Source organism: Clupea harengus, chromosome 9, assembly GCF_900700415.2.
Source record: "Clupea harengus chromosome 9, Ch_v2.0.2, whole genome shotgun sequence".
Lineage (NCBI taxonomy): Eukaryota > Metazoa > Chordata > Actinopteri > Clupeiformes > Clupeidae > Clupea > Clupea harengus.
The window spans coordinates 23,991,292-24,016,111 of record NC_045160.1 but is presented as its reverse complement, the minus strand read 5'-3'; the positions used below and the strand labels follow the sequence as shown (position 1 = coordinate 24,016,111).

Sequence of the window (24,820 nt, the reverse complement as noted above, 5' to 3'; positions counted from 1 at the left end):
TCCAATATTTGGGCCATCTCTGCATATTCTGCCCTTGGGCCGTCATTTTAGATGGGCAAAGTCCGCAGCACATGACCTGAAGCTAATTTAATAACTTGGCAAAATCATTTAGCTAATCTGCTAATTGTGAACATGGGCGGTTCACCGCAATGCTGGGGTGTGTCCATGCACAGATGTTGGATTTCCTTCAAAGCAACACCTGTTCCATGAAACTTCTAAATGATTTTCTGTAGGGCAAACCTCACGCACAACCTCCTCCGTCTCCTCGTTCCGTTTCGTGACTGAAGATATTTCCTGCCAACATTCGGTTTCAGCACTATATTTGCTAATAATCCACAAGGCAATTTTACAAACTGTGGGGAAAGCCATGGAAGTCCAGAGTCTAATGGTAAATACAGCCTTAATACCGTGGCATCTGATGCTATTTTCATCTGGTATATGCATAAACAGAGAAAATCACCACGTGTATGGTGATTAGAGCTACGTACTAGGTGAAGGTGATTGGCCGTCAGACTCTGAGCTGCTGTGGAACACTGCTGTGCGCTTGCTGGAGCGAGTCCCCTGGTTCCTGCTTGATCTCCTGCTTCCCTTATCTTCCTCCTCCTCCTCCTCCTCCTCTTCGGAAGCATCAAGCAGTTTAATCCTACTGGCGGCTGCCCTAGCGGTCTTCCTCATCTTGGGTCTGCGTGTGATCGACTCATCATCCTCCTCCTCCTCCTCCTTGTCTTCCTCCTCGTCTTTGGTGAAGATGTCGGACTCCTGAGAAGTCTGGCGGTGGGTGTGGTTGCGGCGGCGCCGTCTCTCCAAACGTGAGGTTCTGCCGTCACCGTTCATCTGGGCGTGGCTCTCTGGGAGAAAAGATGAATGACTGGGCGTTAGGCAACAGTTGCCCCTAGTTACTAAACCGACAAAGGCAAGGCAGCCATGATTTATTTGCACACGAAGGATGATTAAGTCTGCATTTTTAGAAATCATCAAAATCCTAATAGGTCACTTATTTTCACAATTATTTTATTTCAAAGTTGCACAACCAACACAAATTATTGAAGTCAAGTTATTTGGGACCTTCATGGTACACTTATTTCTAGAGTAACTATAGTTGTGAGACAAGCTAAACTAAGATGGCTCTTTACTTTTTTTTCAATCTAAAGCTCGTCTTTGTGCAGTCTCCTTGTTTTACGTGCTCACCTGTCCTCTTCCTGTCTGCGGCCCCAGCGTGTTTCCTGCCCAGCCTGGTGCTTCTGGGGTAGCTCCTTACAGACGAGCCCTCGTTCTCACTCTCACTCTCCGCCACTGAACAGCAAAACAAGATTTCATCGTTTAGCTCCTTTGTGCTGTGGAGTTGCTCTACTCAACATCTGTAAGTGATTCTTTCTGATTGGAATACTTCAGCTAGCTAGCTAGCTACATTATAGCTCTTGACTCGAACAACTTGACTTGTATTTGTTCTTTATAACTCCAGAGGCATTCCTTGTCTGTTGATGTCTGTTGATGTAGATTGCACCACTAGCTGTATTTGTCATTCCAGAGGTGTCTGGTTTGTGGCGATTTAGACAATGCTTATACCCTTTCTTCTCTGGTCGATTTAGACAATGCTTTTACCCGTTCTTCTCTGGTCGATTTAGACAATGCTTTTACCCTTTCTTCTCTGGTCGATTTAGACAATGCTTTTACCCTTTCTTCTCTGGTCGATTTAGACAATGCTTATACCCTTTCTTCTCTGGTCGATTTAGACAATGCTTATACCCTTTCTTCTCTGGTCGATTTAGACAATGCTTATACCCTTTCTTCTCTGGTCGATTTAGACAATGCTATTACCCTTTCTTCTCTGGTCGATTTAGACAATGCTTTTACCCTTTCTTCTCTGGTCGATTTAGACAATGCTTTTACCCGTTCTTCTCTGGTCGATTTAGACAATGCTTTTACCCTTTCTTCTCTGGTTGCCCGCTTGGCTCCGAGTGGCTCGGCCGGGCCGCCGCGTCTCTCTCCTGAGGTGCTGCCGCGACGAACCCCGGGATCGGCCCTCCGACTCGCTCAAACTCACTTCGCTCTCGCTGTCGGAGTCTATTAAAACACCACGACAGATAAGACAAACACACGTTAAGATGATACCTGTGTCTATTACCAACCCAGAACGCAAAGGTACCTACTAGTCAGGCGTTAAACACAGTCACATGAATTTGAGTGAGTAGAGCCTCCATCATCAAGAGTGTTCACCAGTTAGACCCCAGTATACATTGTTCAACTGAAGCACCAGTGTTATTTTTAGTAAAGGCTTTTGCCAGGAAAGATAGGTCTTTCTTTTTAAGGTTAAGATAGAACTCAAGCTGCTACAGACACAAAGAACTTTGATTGACTGTAGGCAGAGTGAAAAGAGGAAATCCGTCTCCATTTCAATCAATCGAAAAAAGAAAAAGAAATTAAAATATTTGGTCCACACTTAGCCCAGGTTCTTTCCTTGGGCAAAGGAGACTTACCCGGACTGGAGGATGCTGCTTTGGACCCGGAAGAGTCCTCGTCATCCTCGTCGAAGGAGGACAAGTGGGTGGGGGACTTGCGTCCTCTGCGTGTCCTTGTGCTGCTCCTCTCCGCTGCAGACACTTTGGCTGAGGTAGATTTGGTTGAAGATGTCTCCACCTTTTCCTGAGCTTTCACAGTAGCCCTTTTCTGGTTGCTGTGCAGACAAGGCACACAGAGTTTGATTTGTTTGAAAAACAGATGTGTCAAATATTAGAGTGTGTTGCCTGAAACCGATTTGCACTTTAGTTAGACAGTGCATTTCCACAAACACACCTTATCCACAAGGGGGCACCAGTTTGCTTTTTGGTTGCCTGTTGGGCTAGGTATAGTACACCCTGGAGCAACGCTAATGGGGGACTATTCCGCATGGATTTGCAGATTATTGCAAAGACTACCTGTCGCTAATCTTTGGACCCTTTGTTTGGATTTGCATTCAAATGCACACTGAGCAACTTTCAATTTAGAACATTCTAGGTTCTACATAGCATTCTAGAAGACTGCCTTAGTCTTATACTCCACAGTGTCTGGGCTTGAGCAAATCTACATGAGGGATAATGGTACTTTACAGATCAAAATTACAACAACAGAACCCCTTATCAGTGTTATCGGAGTAAGGTTGGAGAGTTGGGGAACCTGCTAGACTCAGTTCTCTCCTCGCAAGACAGCGGAACGCACCTGGTGGATCCGTGGCCTGGTGCCGGAGCTTCCTGGGACATCTGTCTCTTGCGGAACCTCTGGCTACGACGCAGCTTCTCGCTGCTCTTCACCGCCGACTTGTAATCAGATATGATGGTTCTGATGCGCTCCTCGAAGAACGCAGACAGACGCAGAGTCATGCTGTAGATCTGGGATCAGAAAGAGAGGGGGAGGAAATGGATTCAGTTGAAATAAGAAGTATTTCCATTCTTTAATTATTTGATCATTATCTGTAGCCTGAAATGCCATTCTTCATCAATACTTAATTGACGCCATATTATTTACAAATGTTTAAAAAATAATGAATCGAGGCATTTCAAAACAAACCTTTGAGCGTTTGTTTGGCGTGTAGGCTTTCGCGTTGACAAAGATCAGCCGAATGTCTTTACAAAGCTCGACAGGATTCTCGTATCGGTCCTGCAGTAGAAGGTTCCGTACGGTCCCGAAATCCATAGGCAAGTCAATGATGTCCAAATAATCCTGAAAGGAATCAAAGTCCTATGATCAAGAGTGCCACAGTTTCACTGACTGAAATCAAGACTGATCTTGCGATCCAGTGGAGGGCCCGTATTCACAAATCTAAGAAGCTTAAACTTGCAGCTTTAGCAGAGACTCCTTAAAATAACTGGCATCTCACTCCAAAAAAAGAAAGGACTTCCAAAGTTAGGACTAAGAGTAATTCACAACGTCCCTTTAGCGCTTAACGTAGCACATAAGTGTGGGAGACCCAAGTTAACCAACTCACTAAAGACAAACTCTTGAATGAATGGAAAATGGCAGTGTATCATTACATGGTACAGTTTTTTTAATGCAGAGTTGGTTACTACTGAATTTTTTTTCCTAATAATCATAAGGCTTGCAAGGGCTCCAACCAACCAAAACGACCCACACAGGGCCGAAATGGAATTGAATCAATGTAAAGTTTTATTATACAAATGAGCTAAGTCCTGTCTACACAAACATATCATACAGATGTTAAGGTTCCTTCCTGATTAACAGGGAGTTTTTCTTTGCCCGTTGCCATTGTGCTTGCTCTGAGGGGGTCCGGGCCCCGGGTTCTGTAAAGCGCCTTGAGACAATTGTATTGTTTTGGCGCTATATAAATAAAAATGTAATTGAATTGAATCATACAGATGTGACTGTGTGAAGATCGTCTATGGGAAGCGTATTCCATTATTATTTCATTTGTAGCCCAAGTCAAATATTCATTTATTTATTATTTATTGATTTATCATCCTTTGTGGTAGGGTATGAAGCCTACTCACAGGCACAGACCTGTCACATATCAACAAATCACAGAGGTCACTGCAAGCGAACTCATGCGTGAGACTTGACGTCAGCCATAGCAAGCCTCTCACTTAACCTTGTGAGTTGCCACTTTTCCTTAGCAGAAGTTGGTCTCAGTAGCTTTGCGAGTAGGATTTACGAGAAAACGTAACTTAGTGACTTAGATAAAATGCTTAGTGCATACAGGCCCAGCCCGGGCTGAACCATTCAATCCTCATCAAGAATTTACACCCTAAACTCAAATCCAAATATACAATTCTACTCAGATGACATTTAACACACGTCATGGCCACTGCAATGCCATGCGTTACAGAACAATAACATACATTAAAAACATAATTTATTGGCTACTCTAACACATACACCTCTGGCCAGGTCATCTACCCCCTGGCCTGAGCTCCTCTGGAGCATGGCAGGGTCTCTAGAAGAGTCGCCGGGGTTCTTACATGGTATTCGTGCTGGTCCACGGGCCGACGGAAAGGCTCAGAGTCCTCGCACTCGAATATGTAGTTCACCAGACGTTGACACTTCTCCTTCCAAGCCTCAGGGTCAGGCGCAGGCTTTGCTGTCGGCTACACAAACACAGACCGAACACACACACACACACACGAAACCAGAGCAAGTTAGAGGGCAAACACTAACTAGGTGTTTAGTTTGGAAAGAGGCGCTCTTTCGAAACTGCATGAATTGTACAAAATATGAAAGTACCTGACGCAAACCATGTCCAGAGGATGTTCCAGGCACCTCAGTGTCCAGGTCCTGCAGAAAGACCATTAAACAGAACAGTTAGATTCACTCATTTATCTGACATTTATATCCAAAGCAGCAAACTGGATTAAGGTCTCCCTCAACTACCGGAAGTAAAAAGTAATTATGCGTTCAGTGAAACATCCTGAGCTTTTGAAAAATGAAATTCTAGGAAAATTAAGCAATATTTAAAGTACGTTCTGTGTCAAACCATCATTTAGTTCGGTAACCCTATCAAAAAAACAGTGGGGTGACAGTCAAGGCTAAAACTCCACTGGGAAAAATGCAGAAATGCATGATAATAAAACGGGTTCCTGATCAGTCACCTCGTCAGAGTACTCCATGTTCTCCAGTGCATTGTAGATCTCCATGATGTCAGTAGATTCCGGTTTACTGAGAGGGGAATAATAACATAGAAAATGCGTTTTATAAAACAATACTGAGCTGTCTGACCACATTAGCTGGGAGAGACAAGAGTCAAGAAAATAGCCAAAACTGAAAGAATTTTAAACAATGGGCAGAAAAACAAGCAAAAGGGGAAATATAACTGTTTTACCTGATGAATTTGAGGAGGGAGTCGGTGATGAGTTTGGCAGACTCTGCGATTTTGCTGCGAGGCTCATTGAAGGTCTTGGCATTGAGGAAGATGTGTCGGGCATCCCAGGCCAATGCAGGAAGTCGCCTGCAGACACACACACAAGCACAAAATTGTAAACTTGGACAGCACGGCAAACATTGGTCTGAGGATATAAACTCTTCCATCCTCAAAAGCACATCAAAATTGGAGGCGCTCTGAGCCCCACCGGCAGACTAAATAAAAATAAACTCAGCGTGGGGATACAACTAACTGCGCTCAGATTTCATCTGTTGAAAAGAGGAGGAAAACAAACAGCCTGGAGTCAGACCTGTAGAAGCGGTGAGTCAGCCTCATGCGAATGGTCCCCAGGTCCGTGGGGTAGGCGATGACCGTGCAGTACGTGGGGTACTGACCAATGTCCACCGGACCGGAGAACGGGCTGGTGATGTCTGAAAAACAAACAACAAGTTTCCAGTAAATTGTTAGCTTTGAATCAGTAGGCTTAAATACATAGGGATGATCCGTAATTAGTTTTACAATGTAGTAAACCTTTTGGGTTGTGTAAACTCATAGACCAAAATCAAGGCTTGACTAGTCTATCCACACACTCAAAATGTGTAAATATCAATACTCATTTGATATTTCAAGTGCATCAGGCTGAGGAGTGGAATGACCAATCGTGCTTAAGTTGGTCAGACTACCAATAGCGTGGTCCAAGGGCGACCGGCGTGTGGATGAGGAGGCACGTACCCACAGTGATGAGCTGGTCGATGGCAGCGATGATGCGCTCACACTCCTCGTCACGTGACCGCTCCCCCCACTCTCCTGTCTGGGGCTTGTAGAGGACTTCAGTCATCTCCTCTCCAGTCACCGGCACCCCGCCCCCAACAGACTCCGGCTGCTCGGCTGCTCACAGACACAGACACAGACACAGACACAGATACAGACACAGAGACAGAGACAGAGACAGAGACAGAGACAGAGACAGAGACAGAGACAGAGACAGAGACAGAGACAGAGACAGATAGACATGAGAGAACGTTATTTGCTGAAACCGAGATCGAAACCACGATTCAAAACAATACATTCTACTAAAGGTGTTGTAAGTACCGTTCTCTGGAATGGCTTCCATGTCCCACGGACTCAGCTTCTCAATCTCGCCGTTGTCCCACCTGGAGTGGGGAAGACAGAGGAGCATGGGGCATGGTTACTTTTACTGAGCACAGCCACCGGGACTCGAGAAAGGGCAGACCACAGAACTGGGCCTACAGTCATCGAGACTCAAGGTAGGAAATCGGTCCGACACACCACTACACAGTTTTGCTGCTACACAACTGGTCTCAGAGCAGTCTTCAGTGGAGAGGCGCTCACGCTAACTTTGAAGCGCTAACGGTAGAAATACATACTGTGACAAATCTTCAGTGCAAATACAAATAAACACAAGCAGACCACACATCTGGCCGAATAGCAGCTCAGACTGTAATGGGAGGTTTTTATTTTCACTCACTTGACTTTGAAGCACTGGAAGTGGCTGTCGGGATACTCGTGCTGGTACGGCTCCTGACACACTATGGTCCCAAACCACCAGCAGTCATCGATGACGGAGCGGAACCGGTCATCTGTCAAAGAGAGAGAGAGACACAAACATGCTTTTTTTCTGGCAGTCAAAAGGACATGTGGTGGCTGATTGGGGCCTTTGGGAGAAGGTCTACTCACTCGGCTGCCATATTCGGTTCCGGGCTTCATCGTAGCACTGCCGCAGAACCAGGAAGTCAATCACATCTGGCATGTCATGATACCTACAGAGAAGAGAAAATTGCATTACAGTTCTGCATTTCAAAAATAACTACACAGCTGAAGGTGCTCCACACACTTTTGTTATCGCCATGCACAAACACAAACATTGGATATTTTAAGCATTCTTATCACAAAGACTTTACAATATTTCCATCCATCCATTTAATCCATTTCTCAACAACAACACACATAATGATGTTTCTGAAGAGACCCAATCCAAGCACTAACTGCTGGGGGTGGTCTTCAAACTATACAAATGTATAGTATAAATGAAACAAATCCAAAAATAAATATCTAATGAACTCACTTGATGGAGAAAGTCTTGTCTGTCAGCTTGCCAGTGCCGTGGTCAATCAGCGTGAGCTTCAGACAGCAGAGGGTGGGAGGACACACCTCGTATTTGATCCCTGTGATCTTCACAAACTCTTGGTCCTGCAGCATGACACACACACACACACAGTAAATGTTAGGCATGTTAGACACCCAAAAATTAAACTAAGACGCAGGATGTTAGTTGGGTCAACAGAAAAAAAAATTAAAAGTGGTAAATGCACCTGGACACACACACGGACACACAAAACGTGGCTTTTAAAGCTTTAACAGGACTTAAACCAGAATTTTCATGACTTGAGACAAAGTTAAGTTGAAGCATAAGTTCACAAACGGTTTGAACACGTACATACTTTAGGGATGGGTTAGAAACGTATACGTTACAACATTAACATTTTTGTTAAAACTGTATGGGCCTAAACCTTTCAAACATTTACTGAAATACTTATTATTTGAGGACACCTATAATAATGAGGAAAAAACCAAACAAACAAACAAACAAACAAAAACAAACACTAAACATCTCAGAAACACAGTGTGCAAGAAAGGAGGAAGGAAAGGAGGGAGGGAGGCGACCAAAAACAGAACAGAGCAGAGCCAGCAAGAGAGAATAAGTCCATGTGCAGACTGAATGATGGAGAGAGACTAGTGGGAATAAAAAGATGCCAACCCTCAGCTCCATCTTCTTCCAGGGCTGCTTGTCCAGGTTGATGGGGTACACATTGTTCCTGCTCACGGCCTCCACATAGGCCTCGTGGCCCTGACGGAAATAGATCACCTGCAGGGGGAGCAAGAGAGCAGCGAGGAGGGCGAGAGAGCCAGGAGAAGAAGACAGGTTTTTAGTTCAACACAGGACAGTGGTTAAAGGAAGACATTGAATTATTTGTGCGAGTAGTTGGAGGGCCTCACACAATAACCTCAATATATCTCTGAATGTCAGATGCGTATCTCCATTCTTAAAGGCCACCCCTTACTTTGGCATGATATAAGCAGATAGGGCAGTGTGAGACCAATTCATTCTCTTATGAAAGTTAACAACAGTCCACAACAACACAGGTGACCAGTCGCCAACAACCACCTAAAACTAGCCCTCACCTCATCGCCCATTTGCGGGACGAAAGGAGATTTCCTGGGAATGACGTCAGTGATCCACACGGAGGGCCGGAACTCGGTGGAGACTTCCCTGAGGATGGACGGCCGAGCTTTGGGATGCTGAGTTTGCCCAAAGGTTGGAAAGAACGCAAATTGAATACAAAAATTCTCTTTTTCAAATCAATTCCTACACACCAGAACACTAGACTGTGGTTCAGTTCGATTCAATTTTATTTCTATAAAACCCCCATCAACCTGATCCATCTCACACACCTTGGGTGTCTTGCTCTTGACCTTCTTCTGCTTGTGAGGCTGAGGCGTCTGTTCCTCTTCATCACGTGTGGTCGGTTCTTCCTCCTCCGCGTCCTCTGCGTCCTCCTCTTCCTCCTCTGCGTCCTCCTCCGAGCTGCTGAGCTGACGCCGCGCCCGTCTCCGTGACGACAGCGGGTTGCGGGGCTGCAGGTTGATGCCGGCGTCAGCCATCCAATCAGAGTACTCAGCTGACGAGTTGCTACGAGGGAGGAAGACGGAAATTACATGAATGACATCAGAGTGTGTTTCTTCCTATATATTAAGTAGAGCATCACGTTATTTTACATGAAGTCTACTTCTATTTGAGTAGAGTAAAGAAGACTGAGGCGGTACCTCGAGCTGTCACTCTTCCACTCCTCTTCCTCATTGGACGAGTCAACCTCCATTTCATGGTCCTAGAAATAAAAAGGTCATAGATCTGCTTAGCTTCTGTGGCTGAAAACCATCATTTAATGGGCAAAAAGAAAATCGTTTCAATTTGCTGCCCTAGATTAGACATTTCAACAGCTGCTGAGGAAACTAATGAGGGTTTTTTTCCCCCCCCCCCCCGGTCTGATTTGAACACAGCACATGTGCTATAAGAAATCCACAAGTCCATCTGCTTGATGATCACATTCGAATTGAATCGATGTTCGCGCTGCGTTTCCCAAAGACGTTGTGTTATGACCGTCTTATGTTGCACTCAGCCATCTGTTCTTAATGACTGTCTATCATTTAACAAAGGTCACAGCACATCAGAGCTTTTGGGGGGGGGGGGAATGCAGCTTTGAGTCGCCAGCAGACGAGGGCAGGTGAACCCTCTGCCCTCTGATCTGAGGTCACCCGTACCTCGGAGCTGGCCGTCTCCTCGCCCTCCTCGCAGGAGAACTCGATGAGCTCCTCGGCGAGACTGTTCCTCCGCTGGCGTTTGCGTGACACACTGCGCTTCGGGCAGGGCACCTCATCGTCCGAGTCATCCTGAGGGAGAGAGAGAGAGAGAGAGAGAGAGAGAGAGAGAGAGAGAGAGAGAGAGAGAGAGAGAGAGAGAGAGAGAGAAGTGCCAAAGACCCGTCACTTCACATATTCCCAGCGATACACCACCACGCAACAACACAGCAAGGCATTATGGGTCTTCAGATGACTACGGGGACTATCAAGGTCTTTAAGCCAGCAGGGTTGGGGAAAATGACCGCCACACACACACACACACACACCACCGCAGCAAAGCGATCGCTAACGTGAAAGATTGTACATCCGTGCAGGAAAATTAAATAACCCAGTTTTTAAACATGTTTAAATTCATTATGCTGGCATGCATATTTAATTAACTCATTCAAACCCATTTCACTACAATATGCAGTTGTAATGATTAAATGTTACACTTAGTGTGTCTTGCCAGTGTAATCTGTAAATTAACTTTTCATTCCACATTCCTTTGATGACGATAGCCAAGTGCGGTTAAAGTGTAAGTGCACCTTGTTTTTTTTTTTCAACAGTAAACTAAATAATATGACTGAATTATGATGGAACACATCAAAGTTGGTGTGAACATTGACAAAATTGGGTTGAGAATGGGCCAACACGCCATCTACTGTTTAAAATCCTCCTGAACCTTACAAGGCCGACGCTGACGTATATCATTTGGTACATCTCTACATCATGATGTGGGGCGACAGTGGTACAGGAGGTAGAGAAGACGTTTAGTAATCAGAAGGTTGTTAGTTCAATTCCCTGTCGAAGTGTCCTTGAGCAAGACACTGAACCCCTAATTGCTCCTGATGTGCAGTGTGCCATCAGTGTAAATGTAAAAATGTGTATACATCCTTGTAAGTCGCTTTGGATAAAAGCGTCTGCTAAATGACTAAATGTAAATGTAAAATGATGTTCATCAACTCTAAGCCCCTCCTCACCCGCCCCGGCAGCCCCTTGCCTGCTTCTTAGCATCTCTCACATGTATGCAGTGGGCAACCACCATGAATATAAGGGAATTCAAAGTTAACTTTAAGATTCTGGCAATACATACTGCATGTACACAATCCATTGGGTCTTGTGATGCAGCCAGGTACAATTACATGTTAGTTTGATCATATTTTAAAACACATTTTACAGCGACTGTGCAGTTCTCACATCCATGAATTACTAGCCCACTTGCTATCACTGCCTGCAGTCAGCCACATACAATTCCCAGTTCTTTCAATAGGTTTTATATGCATTAACTACAGATGGGCCTCTCTAATTATTTCTGTTCATACTACCTTCTGATGGATAGTCACATTTGATATCATAAGAGCCAGTTGGCTTTATGCTAGATTTTAGTTTTATAGGACAGTACCTGACTTATCCCGTAAGGCCTAATAGAAGGGCAGAATTGGTTTTGATGGGAAATTAAATTTTTATAGAAGTTGAATTTACAGGGCAGTAGGCCATAAAATATTTAGTATTTAGGCATAGGCCTACTGCTGGGGAATCTTCGAAAAAAAGAATTCAGATTTGTATGTAACGTGTGCATTTTCCCTTTAAACTTTGAATTTAACAGCTGTTTAAAAAAACAAAATTGAATTAATGTATTGTATTTGTATTTATGAATACAAAATAAATGAAAAAAAACCATGGCAGAAAAGATGAATCATGATTAATCGAGAATCGTTTCATATTTGAATCCTAATCTAATTGAAAGGCCATCCAAATGTCCTGTATGTAGCAGTACCCAACGCCGTAACTATTACATTACAAGTTCTAACTTTTAAAAGCATGACCGTTTGAGGGGCTGTGGGTCGTACCCTGAAGCTGCTGTGAATGACCCTTCGCTTCTTAATGTTGTAGAGGGTGAGCTCCTCCTCGCCTTTGGCTATCCTGAAGCTCTCCTGATCCCTGCGGGGAAAGAAAGACCAAGAAAGCGGTTTCACTTCAACCATGCTTTGCCAAACACATCACACAAACAGGGAGTTTATACTGGGACAGTCTGTCTTGGTTTTAACGGTCATCATGTTAGGATCACAGTATTAGAACATCCTATTAGCAGGAATGAAATCGACACCCAGCTAGACTTCATTTCTGAACAAGACATTATGTGGCTGTAATTATGTGTGTATCTTTATGTATGGACTTGTATGGATATAGGTGTTGTTCCACCTGTACTTATGTGGGTGTGTGTGTGTATTTATGTATTTCTGTGCGTGTGTGCATTTATGTATGTATTTTTGTATGCATGTTTGTATGTTTGTATATCTCCTCCTCACAGGTAGGTGCTGTTGGTGAGCTCGGGCACAACCACGCAGCGGCGTGTGTGTGTGTGTGTGTGTGTGTGTGTGTGTGTCTCTCCTCACAGGTAGGTGCTGTTGGTGAGCTCAGGCACGACCACGCGGCGGCGCCAGGCCTGAAGGTCTCTCTCGGTGGCCATCTGGCTGCGGGGGGCGTTCTGGTGCATCTGGCGCACCCCCTCCACCTGCCCGCTACGCCGCAGGCCCACGTTAGGAGACGACTGCAGCTCCAGGCGCTCATTCAGAGACACTGGGGGAGAGGGGGGGGAGAAAGAGAGGGAGAGAATGAGAGGGAGAAAGAGAAAGGTAGAGAGAGAGAATGAGAGGGAGAAAGAGACAGACAATTTTTAAAGGCTATTTCCTTCTCCTCTACTTGTCTTTCAAGAAAAGCAGAATTTGATTTGATTAGATTAAAATCGACAACAGGGCTTTTTTGAGGCCGTTATGTTATGTTGGGTTAGGTTACCCCAGAAGTGGCCCTACTGGAGCAGATCAGCGCTGGCAACCCTGACGTGCTGAAGTCTGTGGGTGCGAGACGTGTGGGCGACCACACCCACACATTTCACTGAACCTTCCTCAGACCGCTCTCAACAAAGTGTGAAGGAATAACAAAACAAATGTGGTCAAAATCTAGTGTAGTGAAAATCTAGTGCAACCGAGTTCACACTTAGTGAAAACACAGCGGAAGTGAAATCATAGATAGTTTCTATATAGTGTAAGCGAAATCAGTAAGGGGTTTCCTGCAGTGATGTTTCACCTCTGCGGGGGGTTCCAGGGGCTGGTAGGGCGGCGGGGACCAGTACTGGCGGGGGGCCCCCATCGGGCGGCCTTATGCTCCGTCGGTCCTGGTTCCGCTGCAGGACGCGGATGGCCTCGTCCAGAGCGCTCCGCCTCGACGCTGCCGCCTCCACACTGTCACTGGGCTGCTGGCTAATCACCTGCTCCACCACCTCTCCATCACCTGGGGAACACACACACACACACACACAGTCAGTCAGTGGTTTCAGATCACAGCTCCTTGGTAAGCATTGTTTAGGAGATAGCGAGGGAGGAGCTCTCGTATCCAAACAGATCACATACATTATGCCGATATACAGCTGTATGACAAACACACATCATATTTTCATCCACGGGGTGCAGCCTCTACAGCCTCAGAACTTCATTTACATTACATACAGTATTCCACCATACATCAGTATTCCATCATACATGAACACGCTTCACGTACTTGTCGCCACATAGCCCAGCTGAGGGACCAGGTGCTCGTCTGCGATGTTCTCTCGGCCCGGGACGAGCCGCTGGTACCGGGGAGGGTGGGGGTTGCCGTCGACATCCACCAGGAAGGGCGGGGGCATGAGGTGGGGAGCCTGCTGCGTCTGCTCGTCCAGCACGTAGCTGTTCGAGTCGCGGATCAGCGGCCTGTAGTCCGTGTGGAAGAACACCTGATCTGGAAGCTGGGAGAAAGACCACAGTGGGGACAGTGGCAATACTGTTCAACGAACAAAATGAATCCCCCCACCCCCACCCAAAACTTTCATCTTGAATCTATTTGCATACAACTACATCTGCGCTGCACCTGTTGGTCCCAAAAAGAACAAAAGAACAAAGTGCAGTGGTATAGAGCACAAGTACGCCCCTGAGATCGATGCAAACATGTACCTCAGAGTAAATAGATACAGATGAATACGGTGACTGGGATGGCATAAGTGCCTTGCAGTAGACTAAAGTGACTGTTTTAACAAGTGACAGTGCAGTTTGAAAGCGTGGTCTCCAAACTCTCACGTCAAACGGCCCAGGTCACACCTGGCTCCTCTACTGGGCTCTGTGAAGGCATCTGATCGTTGAACTAGCGCTCTCACCTTCTCGTAGGGCTTGGAGCTGCCGAACCCGAAGATGATGAGGTGGCCGTGCGAGTCCGTGCAGGCGAAGCGCTGGCCATCCGGTGTGAACTTGCAGTCAAAGACGGCGCCGTGGCCCTGGCCTTCAATCTGAACACACACACACACACACGGCCATATTCATTTTCACAAATCAAAATGACACTGAGACAATATCAGCACAGGCCACTTCAAATCATTCCGTATGTTCTTTCATTAATTGGAAAGCCTCGTTTTCTTTCAGTGTGTTAAGATGCCTGTGTGTGTGTGTTCTGAATTCAGTGTGTTAAGATGCCTGTGTGTGTGTATGCGTTCTGAATTCAGTGTGTGAAGATGCCTGTGTGTGTGTGTGTATGTGCGTTTTGGATTTCACATTTCCCTTACCTCTCCTTCCTTCCTTGTTTCACCATCAACCAAATTCTCCAAAGAATGACTGAACTACTGACTTTGTGAGGTCCTCTCCTTGTATGTTCCCCTCTCACACAACCCAGAATCCATGCAGATCAGAGTCATAAACAGCCAGCCGGCCAGATCTGGACCCACTTGCTCAGCATGTGTGTTTGCTCACCATGTTGAAGTAGTGCTGTGTCTTTGTGCCCTTCAGGAGGTCCCAGATGAAGACGTTCCCGTCGTGGCCAGCCGACAGCATGACCCTGGGGTCAAACGGGTGTGGCTCCAGCACAAACACCTCCGCCTCGTGACCCTGCACGGAACACAAGGATACAGGATGACCCACTGGGTTTCCTCTGAACACAAGGATACATGATGACCCACTGGGTTTCCTCTGAACACTTGAGCACACGATTAGCCTACACATGCTCATTCTATGATCCAATTTTATCCAATGAAAATGACACTACAACACTCATGACCATACTGAATACAACGTCTTACTATTGAATAGATACTTGTAATATTACGGCATCACGCCGGGAACACATTCACACTAAAAACACATCAGTTTAGGTTTCCAAGATGAGTTTTAACTGCAGGATGTAACCCTCCTTTCTCGTTTCAGCCTGGCTATGGAGTATGGTTTGGGCCATGCTGTAAAGAGGAAGACCATGGTTTGGGCAATGCCGTAAAGAGGAAGGACTGTGACCTGAAGACCAAGAAATGAAAGAATTGAGGTTGATGAAGCCGGGCCACAAGAGACGCCACATCGGTCGGATTTGAAAAGGGATGAAAACAGGCCCGAGTTGGACCTGAGGAGAGACAGTCACTGCTGCTCTGGCTCCACCTTGCTATGCTTAATTTAAGCTCGTATGGTCCAAATGCAATTCTGGGTTACGACCACAAGGGACACTTCCAGCCCAAGAAAATCCGGGTTACAAGCAAAACTGTTGAGATGAGATGGCAAGGTATGCCGAGGTCTGAAAAGCATCCCAGGCTCCTTACCTTCAAGACATGCAGCAGCGCTCCTGTGTACGAGTTCCACACTTTGATCAGATAGTTGTTGACAGCGGTGATGACAGTGTTGTCATGGCGATCCCAGGACACCATGGTGACCTTGGCCTTGAAAGAGTTGTCCCTTACTGTTTCAGACCTGGGGACACAAAAATGACACAGGATGACGTGATTCGTCTGTAACGACTATGAGGGATACATGTAGGTATTTAGGTAAATTAGTCTTTACGTCATGTCAGCACCTATGGCCATCATGGCAAGAATTTAACAAACAGACAAAAAAAAAAAAAACAGCAAATATATTGTTAGGTCTAAATAATCTACATATAGAATACAACAGAAGTGAGTACACCCCCTGTGCAATATCACTTAAAAATGCCAAATGATTCGAAATTGTACCACCTTACAGTAATTGCTTTGCTTCTAAGTTGAACAGTGAGGTATTTGCTCTTACTTTTAATATAGTAAATCTAAACTGCATAAGAGGCCCACGGTAGGAACTCAATGCATTTCAAGTCGAGTCAATTCAAGTCAGACGACATACTTGGCCAGGTCACAGTTCATTTTTTTTCTTCTTTAGAAACTCTTGGGAGATTTTGGCAGTGTGATTTACGCTGGAATATTCTTCTTCTTCTTCTTCTTCTCCTGAGCTTCTGGAGACATGTTGTCCGTCAGATGAGACCAAGATTAAGGAGTTCGGTCCCGATGGGGTCCAGCATGTCTGGCGTGAACCTGGCCAGGACCGGCCTAAAGTCCCACAAGAGTTTCTAAAGTAGTAGTCTGTGGACTGACCTGAACACTACAGAACACCTTTGGGGTATTTGAAAGAGAAAAGGTGGAGCAACACAACCCCTCCAGCAAAGAGCTGCTGAAAATGGCTGAAAATCTCCAGAAATTTGTGAAACACTGGTATCACCCATGCCATGAAAATAAAAGGTGGATGTACGGAGAATTGAAAAGATTTGAATCTGACTTTTGTTGCATTGAGTTCCTACTGTTGGGCCTGTATTTTTAATACAGTAAATACAGTTTTTATTTTACAAGCGCAAATACCCTACTGTTCAACTGAGAAACAGGGGTGACTGTCAATGACACGTCTACAAATACACTTGATACAAAATCCTAAAACTGTAGCGGTGTTGTAAGGAAGTGATAGTCACAGTGGTCGGGTCTTACGGCAGCGTTAAGCTCATGTCCAGGAGAAGACTCCTCCACTGCTGCCGATGGTGCAGCCGCCAGATCCGCGCCGTTCCGTCTCCACTGCCGCTCACAAACCTGAGGTGGGTCGAGACGTCACGTCACGTCACATCACATCAGAGCGCAGTCATGTCACCCCGTCACAACCATCTCTCCTTCAATCACTTCCACACCCAAATGCCAGGGGTTCTTTCCTGCGGTCTATCCATTCTGTCTCCCGAGATTCGACCTCCCTCAACCTGTCCATCACAGTCTTCTGTCCCTTTCTCTCCCATCGCACTCTTCTCTCCTCCCCCCCCACCCCTCTCCACCTCTATATCAGTAAAGCCCTCTCCATCACAGTCTTATCTCCCTTTCTTTCTATCAGTCTTTTCTCCTCCACCCACCCCCATCCCCATCCCTCTCCACCTCTATATCAGTAAAGCCCTCTCCATTGCAGTCTTCTCTCTCTCCCCCATCACAGTCTTCTCTCCTTCTCTCTCCATCAGTCTTCCCTCCTCCCCCCACCCCCATCCCTCTCCACCTCTACAACACTACAGTCCTCTCCCTCTACATCTGTTCATCTCCGTCTCCCTCTCCATATCCACCCACCCACACACACACACACACACACACGGGGGGCCTTCTCTCCCACCCGTCCAACCTCACACTCTTCACAGCACAGCCTCTGCAGCTTCCTCCGCCATCCCTTCTGTCTGAGTACATTAGATAAACATTACGCCTCCAGGAAATGGCTCTTGTGTAGTCCAGTGCGTTGCGGCATTACATATAAGTACACAGTAAAAGCGAACGATTTTCTTAAACATATACTACTAATTAAAAAGCAAGAGATAGATTCTGGATATGTGGAGTGATTTAAAAGTGTACGACGTGACAAAAGATCATAATATCCAACAGAATTGATTGTTTATTGATTAATCATTTAAAAAATAAATTAAAAAAAGCTTTTCATACCGCTCTCCTGTGTGACAGAACTGGATGCTGTCCACTTTGTCCTACGGAAGGAGGTGCAACGATTTGAGAACAAACAGAGACTTCAAAACCCAACAATCAGAAAAACTGTTCCATTAATTTAACTGTTAAGGTCTGCCAAAGAACTGTCTGCACTAGGCCGTAAGGGGTCTTACCGTGTGGTCAGATAATTCAGATACTTTCTCTGGATTGCCACATCCCAGGTAATATAGTCTGATAACATGGTCTGTGCTGCCCGTCGCTAAAAACATGCCACCTAATGTAAAACAAATTGGTTTTTTAACAAATTTGTTAATGCGTTGAATGTTCACAATAATGAAGAAAACAAAAAATGACAACACCAAACTATCCTGTGTACAAACCCCATTCATATACGATAGGTACATTCTCAAGCCCACTATCTAAAGGGGAAAATCTTTCTTTTCAAATCATAAAACGTATTGCTATCAACAATATGCAGTATATTAACAAAAACAACAAACAGCCATCATCTTTGAGGTGATATATTCTAGTTGTTGAGGGGGACACAATGTACACATCAAACGGCTAACAGATTGCGAAGCACACATTTTGCATAGGTTTTATACAGATTTGAATCCATAGCTCGGTTTCCATACAACTTTTTAATGCAAATGTTGACCAATCGAATAGGAAATCTTTAATGGAAATGCTAGAAATTCACATAATATCTGCTACGTTGAATTTGCATAGGGTATAACGTGACTGAAGGTTTACAGAAACTGGTTTATTCCAATCGCATTTATTCAGATTATATCACGAGATTCTGTTAAAGTTACACAGCGGATGGAAATGTGCACAGACACGCATTTCTTTTAGCCGAATTCTCTGGAATGCGTTTAAAAATCGGCAAAAGAGTTGGATGGAAACCCAGCTTGGAGTGTGAACAGAAACAGGTTTGTCAGTGTTGTCAGAGGTGTGAAACGAGGGGATGGGGGGGGGGGGGGGGGTGCGGCTCACCTGGGCTAAAGGACGAGCAGACCACCTGAACACCTGGCCGGGGCCGCTCTGTAAACTTGTGTGGCCGATCACTTCACAAGACAGAAGATTCGGCATCAACTCAAGATTAGTTTTAAGCATTATCATGGTCTGGATCCTCCGCATCAGCAAGGGGTTTATCCAATATAACGCATTACTTTACATTATAATATATAATAAATAATTATGTTATATACTTTATATTAAGTTATATCTGATTTTAACACACACACACCCTATGGAGGATGACCAGAACCCAACTTAAGCAGTGAAATAACATGAAAGTTTTAACCTGAGCAGTCCAAATTCCAACAACTATCTGATACTAAATGTACTGCTACTTGATAGGCCTGATATCCCTTTCACTATACCCACATTACTAATCAAGACACTAAGTCAGATGTCTACAGAAATAGAATTAGAAAATACTTTATTGTCATTGTATTTACATACAACGAAATTTGGAGCGCTGCGCTCCTGTTGTTGCCACGGGGCACAACATACCGGTATAACACAACAACAGTACAATAGTACTGAGACTGGGACACACATCTTCATTATTGATCTGATGACTCATCATGCTGTAAATATGTCCACTCACATGAAATTGATAGTTTTAACATCCCATTGCCAGAAGCAGACTGTTGCATCGGTTCCCGTGGAAACCATATATCGTTTTGGGCCCTTGGCAAATGGAGAAAACTGAACACAGAAACACACAAATATTGGCAAAGACATTTCATGTTAGTAATTTGAGACATTTTAAACATTTCAGACTAATGTCACACAGAGAAGAACATAAAATCCCAAACAAATTAAGCTATATTTTCTATGCTTCATCTCAGCCATGTTAAGTAAAGAGTAAGATCAAGCTGACAAAGAACGTCCACTATTGCCCCACATCCCACAATTTCACCCACTACCCAACACAATAGAACCCAACTCTAGATTTAGGCTGTCGGTGAGGGCCTTTCCTTAGCTACCTAGGCTGGGGCCGTAACCCCAACCCCATATACCCAGGTGAGGTTCAGGTGAGGTACAAGTGAGGTGCGTACCTGTAGAGAGGTAATGGAGCCAGTGTGTCCCTGTAGCACCGCCACAGGGGCGCAGGTTCGAAGGCACCACACGCGGATGGTCTTGTCACAGCTGCCGGCAGCGATCAGAGTGTTCTCGAAGTTCACGGCCAGGTCCGAGATCTCCGCCGAGTGACCCCGTAACGTGGAGTGAAGCCTGCCGTCGAAGGAGGACCAGATCTTCACCAAACAGTCGTCTGAGCCCTTGAGTGCCAAATCAAAAACACGTTTACACCCCAAAAACAGCCACAAGGCAGAAACAAAACACGTTTACACCCCAAAAACAGCCACAAGGCAGAAACAAAACACGTTTACACCCCAAAAACAGCCACAAGGCAGAAACAAAACATGTTTACACCCCAAAAACAGCCACAAGGCAGAAACAAAACACGTTTACACCCCAAAAACAGCCACAAGGCAGAAACAAAACACGTTTACACCCCAAAAACAGCCACAAGGCAGAAACAAAACATGTTTACACCCCAAAAACAGCCACAAGGCAGAAACAAAACACGTTTACACCCCAAAAACAGCCACAAGGCAGAAACAAACACGTCTACACGCCAAAAACAGCCACAAGGCAGAAATATACGTTTACTCTCCAAAACAGCCCCAAGGCAGAAATCAGAGCTACAAAGTGAGGACATCCTTTACTGTATTTTCTGTCAATCTGGATTTGCTGCATAGCAAGACACTTTGAACATCTAGGTCAAAAGTTCCAGACTCCGTAAACCACACTAAGCTGTCTATGTTCGGTCTACTCAAGCTTCCTTCTGTAGATACCCCGTGACATAATGAGGAAATGTCAAAAGCTGAGGGGTGACCCAATGAGATTCAGTGGCTTCATGCACTACGGGTGGACAAGGGCCAGCTGTACGAGAAGGAATGCGGGAATCGTGCCAATATGAAGTGGAAACTGGAACTTTCATATAATTGACAAGACAGTCATAAGAGGGAGTTCATCCACGTTGCTAATTCAACAAATAGCACAGTGAGTTTTGGCTGCATGCACAAATGACTCCTCAGTAAGCTAGATCAGCACATTCAACGGAACTAAGGGGTGAAACTGAAAGGGAGGCCTGGAAATGTGACCCGACGCTTGAGACTAGTCTAGACTAGACGAGGTTAGGCAAAGCAAGTGTATTTATACAGCATAATTCTTACACATTGGTAATTCAAAGTGCTTTAACAAATGAGCAGACTAGACTAGACCAAAAAGGCCAGGCCAGGCCCGTTTTCATGTACTCACTGTGAAAATCCTGAGGCCGGTGCGGTCGAAGGCGATGCAGTAGACGGCCGACAGGTGGCCCAGGATCCGGCGGTGCATCTTCATGTTCTGATAGTTGCTCACCGGGTTCACAGAGCTGTACCTCTGCGCGCCCGTCAGCTCTCTGCCCCGGCATACTTTCACTGCGAACGGACGAACAGGAGGCCAGCTTCAGAAAAACCAACACAGACGCAGCCAGCGGGCCGGATAATCCCTGCTCACTTGTTATATCTGGCACTACAACAATACCAACAGCACCCAGATGCCGAGTTTCAAACCCACACAAAGGTTGAAAACTCTCACTCATGTACAAGCATAGCATTCGAGGAAAAACTAAAACTACACTAGTTGGACGCTTAGCACCCAAACTGCCATGCTCACGGTCAGTATACTCATACGGTCAGTATACTCATAAGTAGCCAGGTGTGCATGGCTGTTGCAGCTAAATATCTGGACAACATTCATCAACATTCATTCCCCAAAAGCGTTGTTGAGTAACCCCCGAGCTAACTAGGAGAGGGTGTGTTCAAAACGATAATTTAGTCTCTCCATCGTTAAATGATGGTAGCACCCCTGATCAGGTCATAAAGACATTGTTTTCAGCACCCTATTTAAATCCAACTGTCTCTGCTCCACCAGTGTTTATCCTAAGCCACTTCACGAGTCCTGAGTAACCTGTGGTAAATGTACATGCTTCTTCAACTGTCCCCAGCACACAAAAGGCACCTTGCCTGGCAGATCCACCCTCAGGAATCAGCACTCTCTCTCTCTATCTATCCATCCATCTATCTATATGGTCCCATGCTGCAGATGATTTATTTTAGCACGGTCCTGGTATTACAGCACTTCCAGGTAGGCATTTACAAGCAGCATTGACAGAGAGTGCCTTTCTTTCATACAGAACACAACTTAAATGAAATAATATCAATAACTGGACTTAGTAACCAGAAATTGTTCAAGTCCAATAGCTGAAAGTTATAGATGATGATTCCCTCAACGCCACCAGCTCATCAGCTTATCTAAGATCTTACTGATTTATGTGTCGTTTTATCCATTGATTGAATAAACACCCGGTCACCCAAAAAGCAACCCCAAGGGTACTCACCTAAATTTGGGGCGCTGTGACAACTTGAAGGCCTCTCTGGTGGTCTTCCTCTGTGGAGTGCAGCGAAGAATGAGCCTTTCCACTTCACGACGCTGCAATCTGAGAGCAGGAGGGAAGACAAGAGGGGGGGGGGGTGAATAAATCTTTCCAAACACCCTGCAGCTGGGGCCCTCACACAGAGCAAAATCCCCTCAGGAAAGTGGTGACAACTGGCATATGGACAAGTGGCGAATATGGGATGAGTGGCTATACACATGTGCACCACTTGGACTCGTCAGTAAAGCCCAAGCAGTTGTGTACTTTCACAAAGAGGAGCTAGAAGCCAATGGTCCCGACAGACTGGATCAATTTATTAGCTTTGAAATAATGATGATGATCCACAGGAGGGGGGTAGTCACCATCTGGAGCAGGGCTTAGACTAGTCTCCAAGATACAGATGAAATTAAATCTAGCAATATGCAGTCACCATCATCCCTTCTGAGTGTCAAGAAGAAAATATCAAAAATCCTACAGATGTTATCGTTAATAAAGTGTAGAAGCAGCAGGTCAACAGCACCTTTTGATGTGCGGAGTAAGGACTGCCTCCCTGTGCCCAGCAGTGAGCCAACTCCTGACACACTGGGTGGCACTTCTTTATCCAGAATGGGCCCAATGCGCTTGCATATCTGCAGCAAGTGGTCTGGAGCAATGTGCCTGTTCGCTGCAACCTTTAGGACAACAAACAAACACAAGAATGCTCATAGCCTCCAGTACATGAAAGGCATTCAAAGAGTGTTGAAAGGGAAATGTTGATTAATCAGGCACATTCAAAATGTTGAAAGTGTATTTCTGACATTTCTGGTGATACAGATAATACAATTACAAATGGTTGTGTGTGTGTGTATGTGTTTGTGTCTGTTTGTGTACCGGCCTACAGGCCACAGACAGTTTAAATCCTCACTTCCACAACCTGCACGTTGGCACAAAGAGCTTGGACTACATTGCATAAAATAATATAGGTCTGGTGGCTTTTCAATTCTATATTACTTCAACATCAACATAATTGTCCATTATATCGAGAAGTTTGAAACCCAAGTCATACTGACAGCTCATATGGATGTCAGATCTTTCCATTTCTTCCAAACAAACGTCGCCTAGCAGATCGCTGTATGCAAAACAATTCTCTAACACTAGCCAATCACAACGCCGGTTACAAGCAAAATAAAGAGCTGACAGTGTTCCTACAGTCTGGATTGGCCAATTGGGTGAACTTGACGTACCCAAAGCTGCTCAATCCCCACCCTATCTGCAATACAACACTAAATAATACGAGACAGTAAAACACGTTTCCGCAGAACTGATGGTCATATTTCAAAGATAAAAACAAATCCCACTTTTACTGTATTGCATGATCTAACGAAAAAAAGCATTATCCAACATGATAAACATAAAAATGGGAGAGCCATCAAAGCTTGACAGAAAACTACCGTTGGTGTTAATTGTTCGATGATTAATACAAAACAATTAAAGCAATGACTGATGCAAAATCAGCAAATAAACTTACCACATCTTCGTAAGATCTTGGATGCTCATTTCCTTCCCAGTCCAGCCTACGGGGAAGAAGCTAAAGGGGAAAGGTCGTTGTGTTAGCTCTCCAAATACAGCTGGTTGTTCAAATTAAAGTCCCACAAACAGCACATGGTCTTATTTTTGTTTTGTCTAACTGATGTCGGGAGATATTGTGACAAAGTCACACTGAAGCATTTGGTAAGTAGCCGGAGCTAGCAAGGCAAGTTGCTAAGGATGCAAGCAAAAGCAACAGCCTGTGCTCCGGAACGATATTTACACACCTGATATTCCTCTAGTTCACTCGCAAGAACCTGCAATAGATTAAAAAATGTCTCAGAGGCGCCTACATGAGCAGTTCAACAACATTCAAGACACAATACAGAGTGAAGCTTCGACGGCAAGCCAGCTCACCTCAGCCGCTCTCCGACAAGGACCCGTTGTCAGAAACCGTGAGATAAGATAATAAAGCTCTGTAAGTGGACAGAAGGAAATCGTTAATAAGGTTGAATATAAATTAAAGAATTAGTAATGACGGCAATTCTGTGAATATATTTTACTACTTTTGTACAGCTTACCCGATTCAAGGAGCGAAATATTCCCATTTTTGGCCACTGAATCGGCCATAGCTTTCGGGATATACAATTTTGGTACTAACTTTAGGTTTAGAAAAGAGTGTGATATATTTATTTAATTTCTGTTCCACTCCTCGGACCCCCTCCACAGTTGCTCCCGCTTTCTATTCAGCCAGCTAGCAGCCGCCATTGGAAGGATGAGGCCTCAG

The 24,820-nt window shown here is 45.0% G+C and overlaps 1 protein-coding gene across 1 annotated transcript; it reads right to left on the bottom strand.

Moving 5' to 3' along the window:
- Positions 1-1,565: 1,565 nt before the first annotated feature.
- brwd1 (bromodomain and WD repeat domain containing 1) lies at positions 1,566-24,820 on the bottom strand. Its single transcript, XM_031573916.2, has 39 exons — positions 24,615-24,820; positions 24,451-24,509; positions 24,321-24,350; positions 24,035-24,094; positions 23,048-23,198; positions 22,492-22,590; positions 21,369-21,529; positions 20,102-20,323; positions 19,648-19,748; positions 19,029-19,099; positions 18,206-18,306; positions 18,033-18,073; positions 17,058-17,156; positions 15,873-16,020; positions 15,043-15,177; positions 14,457-14,585; positions 13,826-14,051; positions 13,355-13,558; positions 12,664-12,847; positions 12,118-12,208; positions 10,187-10,315; positions 9,692-9,753; positions 9,320-9,557; positions 9,050-9,166; positions 8,625-8,732; positions 7,932-8,056; positions 7,544-7,626; positions 7,335-7,446; positions 6,938-6,999; positions 6,578-6,733; positions 6,156-6,276; positions 5,807-5,932; positions 5,577-5,643; positions 5,212-5,262; positions 4,950-5,075; positions 3,544-3,696; positions 3,196-3,365; positions 2,478-2,674; positions 1,566-2,064 (listed from the first exon to the last, which is right to left on the bottom strand). The coding sequence occupies exons 1-39, from the start codon at positions 24,661-24,663 to the stop codon at positions 1,910-1,912; spliced, it is 4,719 nt and encodes a 1,572-aa protein (XP_031429776.1). The 5' UTR covers positions 24,664-24,820; the 3' UTR covers positions 1,566-1,909.

Coding starts and splice junctions, on each gene's coding strand:
- brwd1 (XM_031573916.2), bottom strand. CDS start 24,663: ATGGCCGATTCAGTGGCCAAAAATGGGAATATTTCGCTCCTTGAATCG. Junction 24,510..24,614: donor TATTTCGCTCCTTGAATCGG/GTAAGCTGTACA, acceptor GTCCACTTACAG/AGCTTTATTATCTTATCTCA. Junction 5,644..5,806: donor TCCCTCCTCAAATTCATCAG/GTAAAACAGTTA, acceptor TTCCCCTCTCAG/TAAACCGGAATCTACTGACA.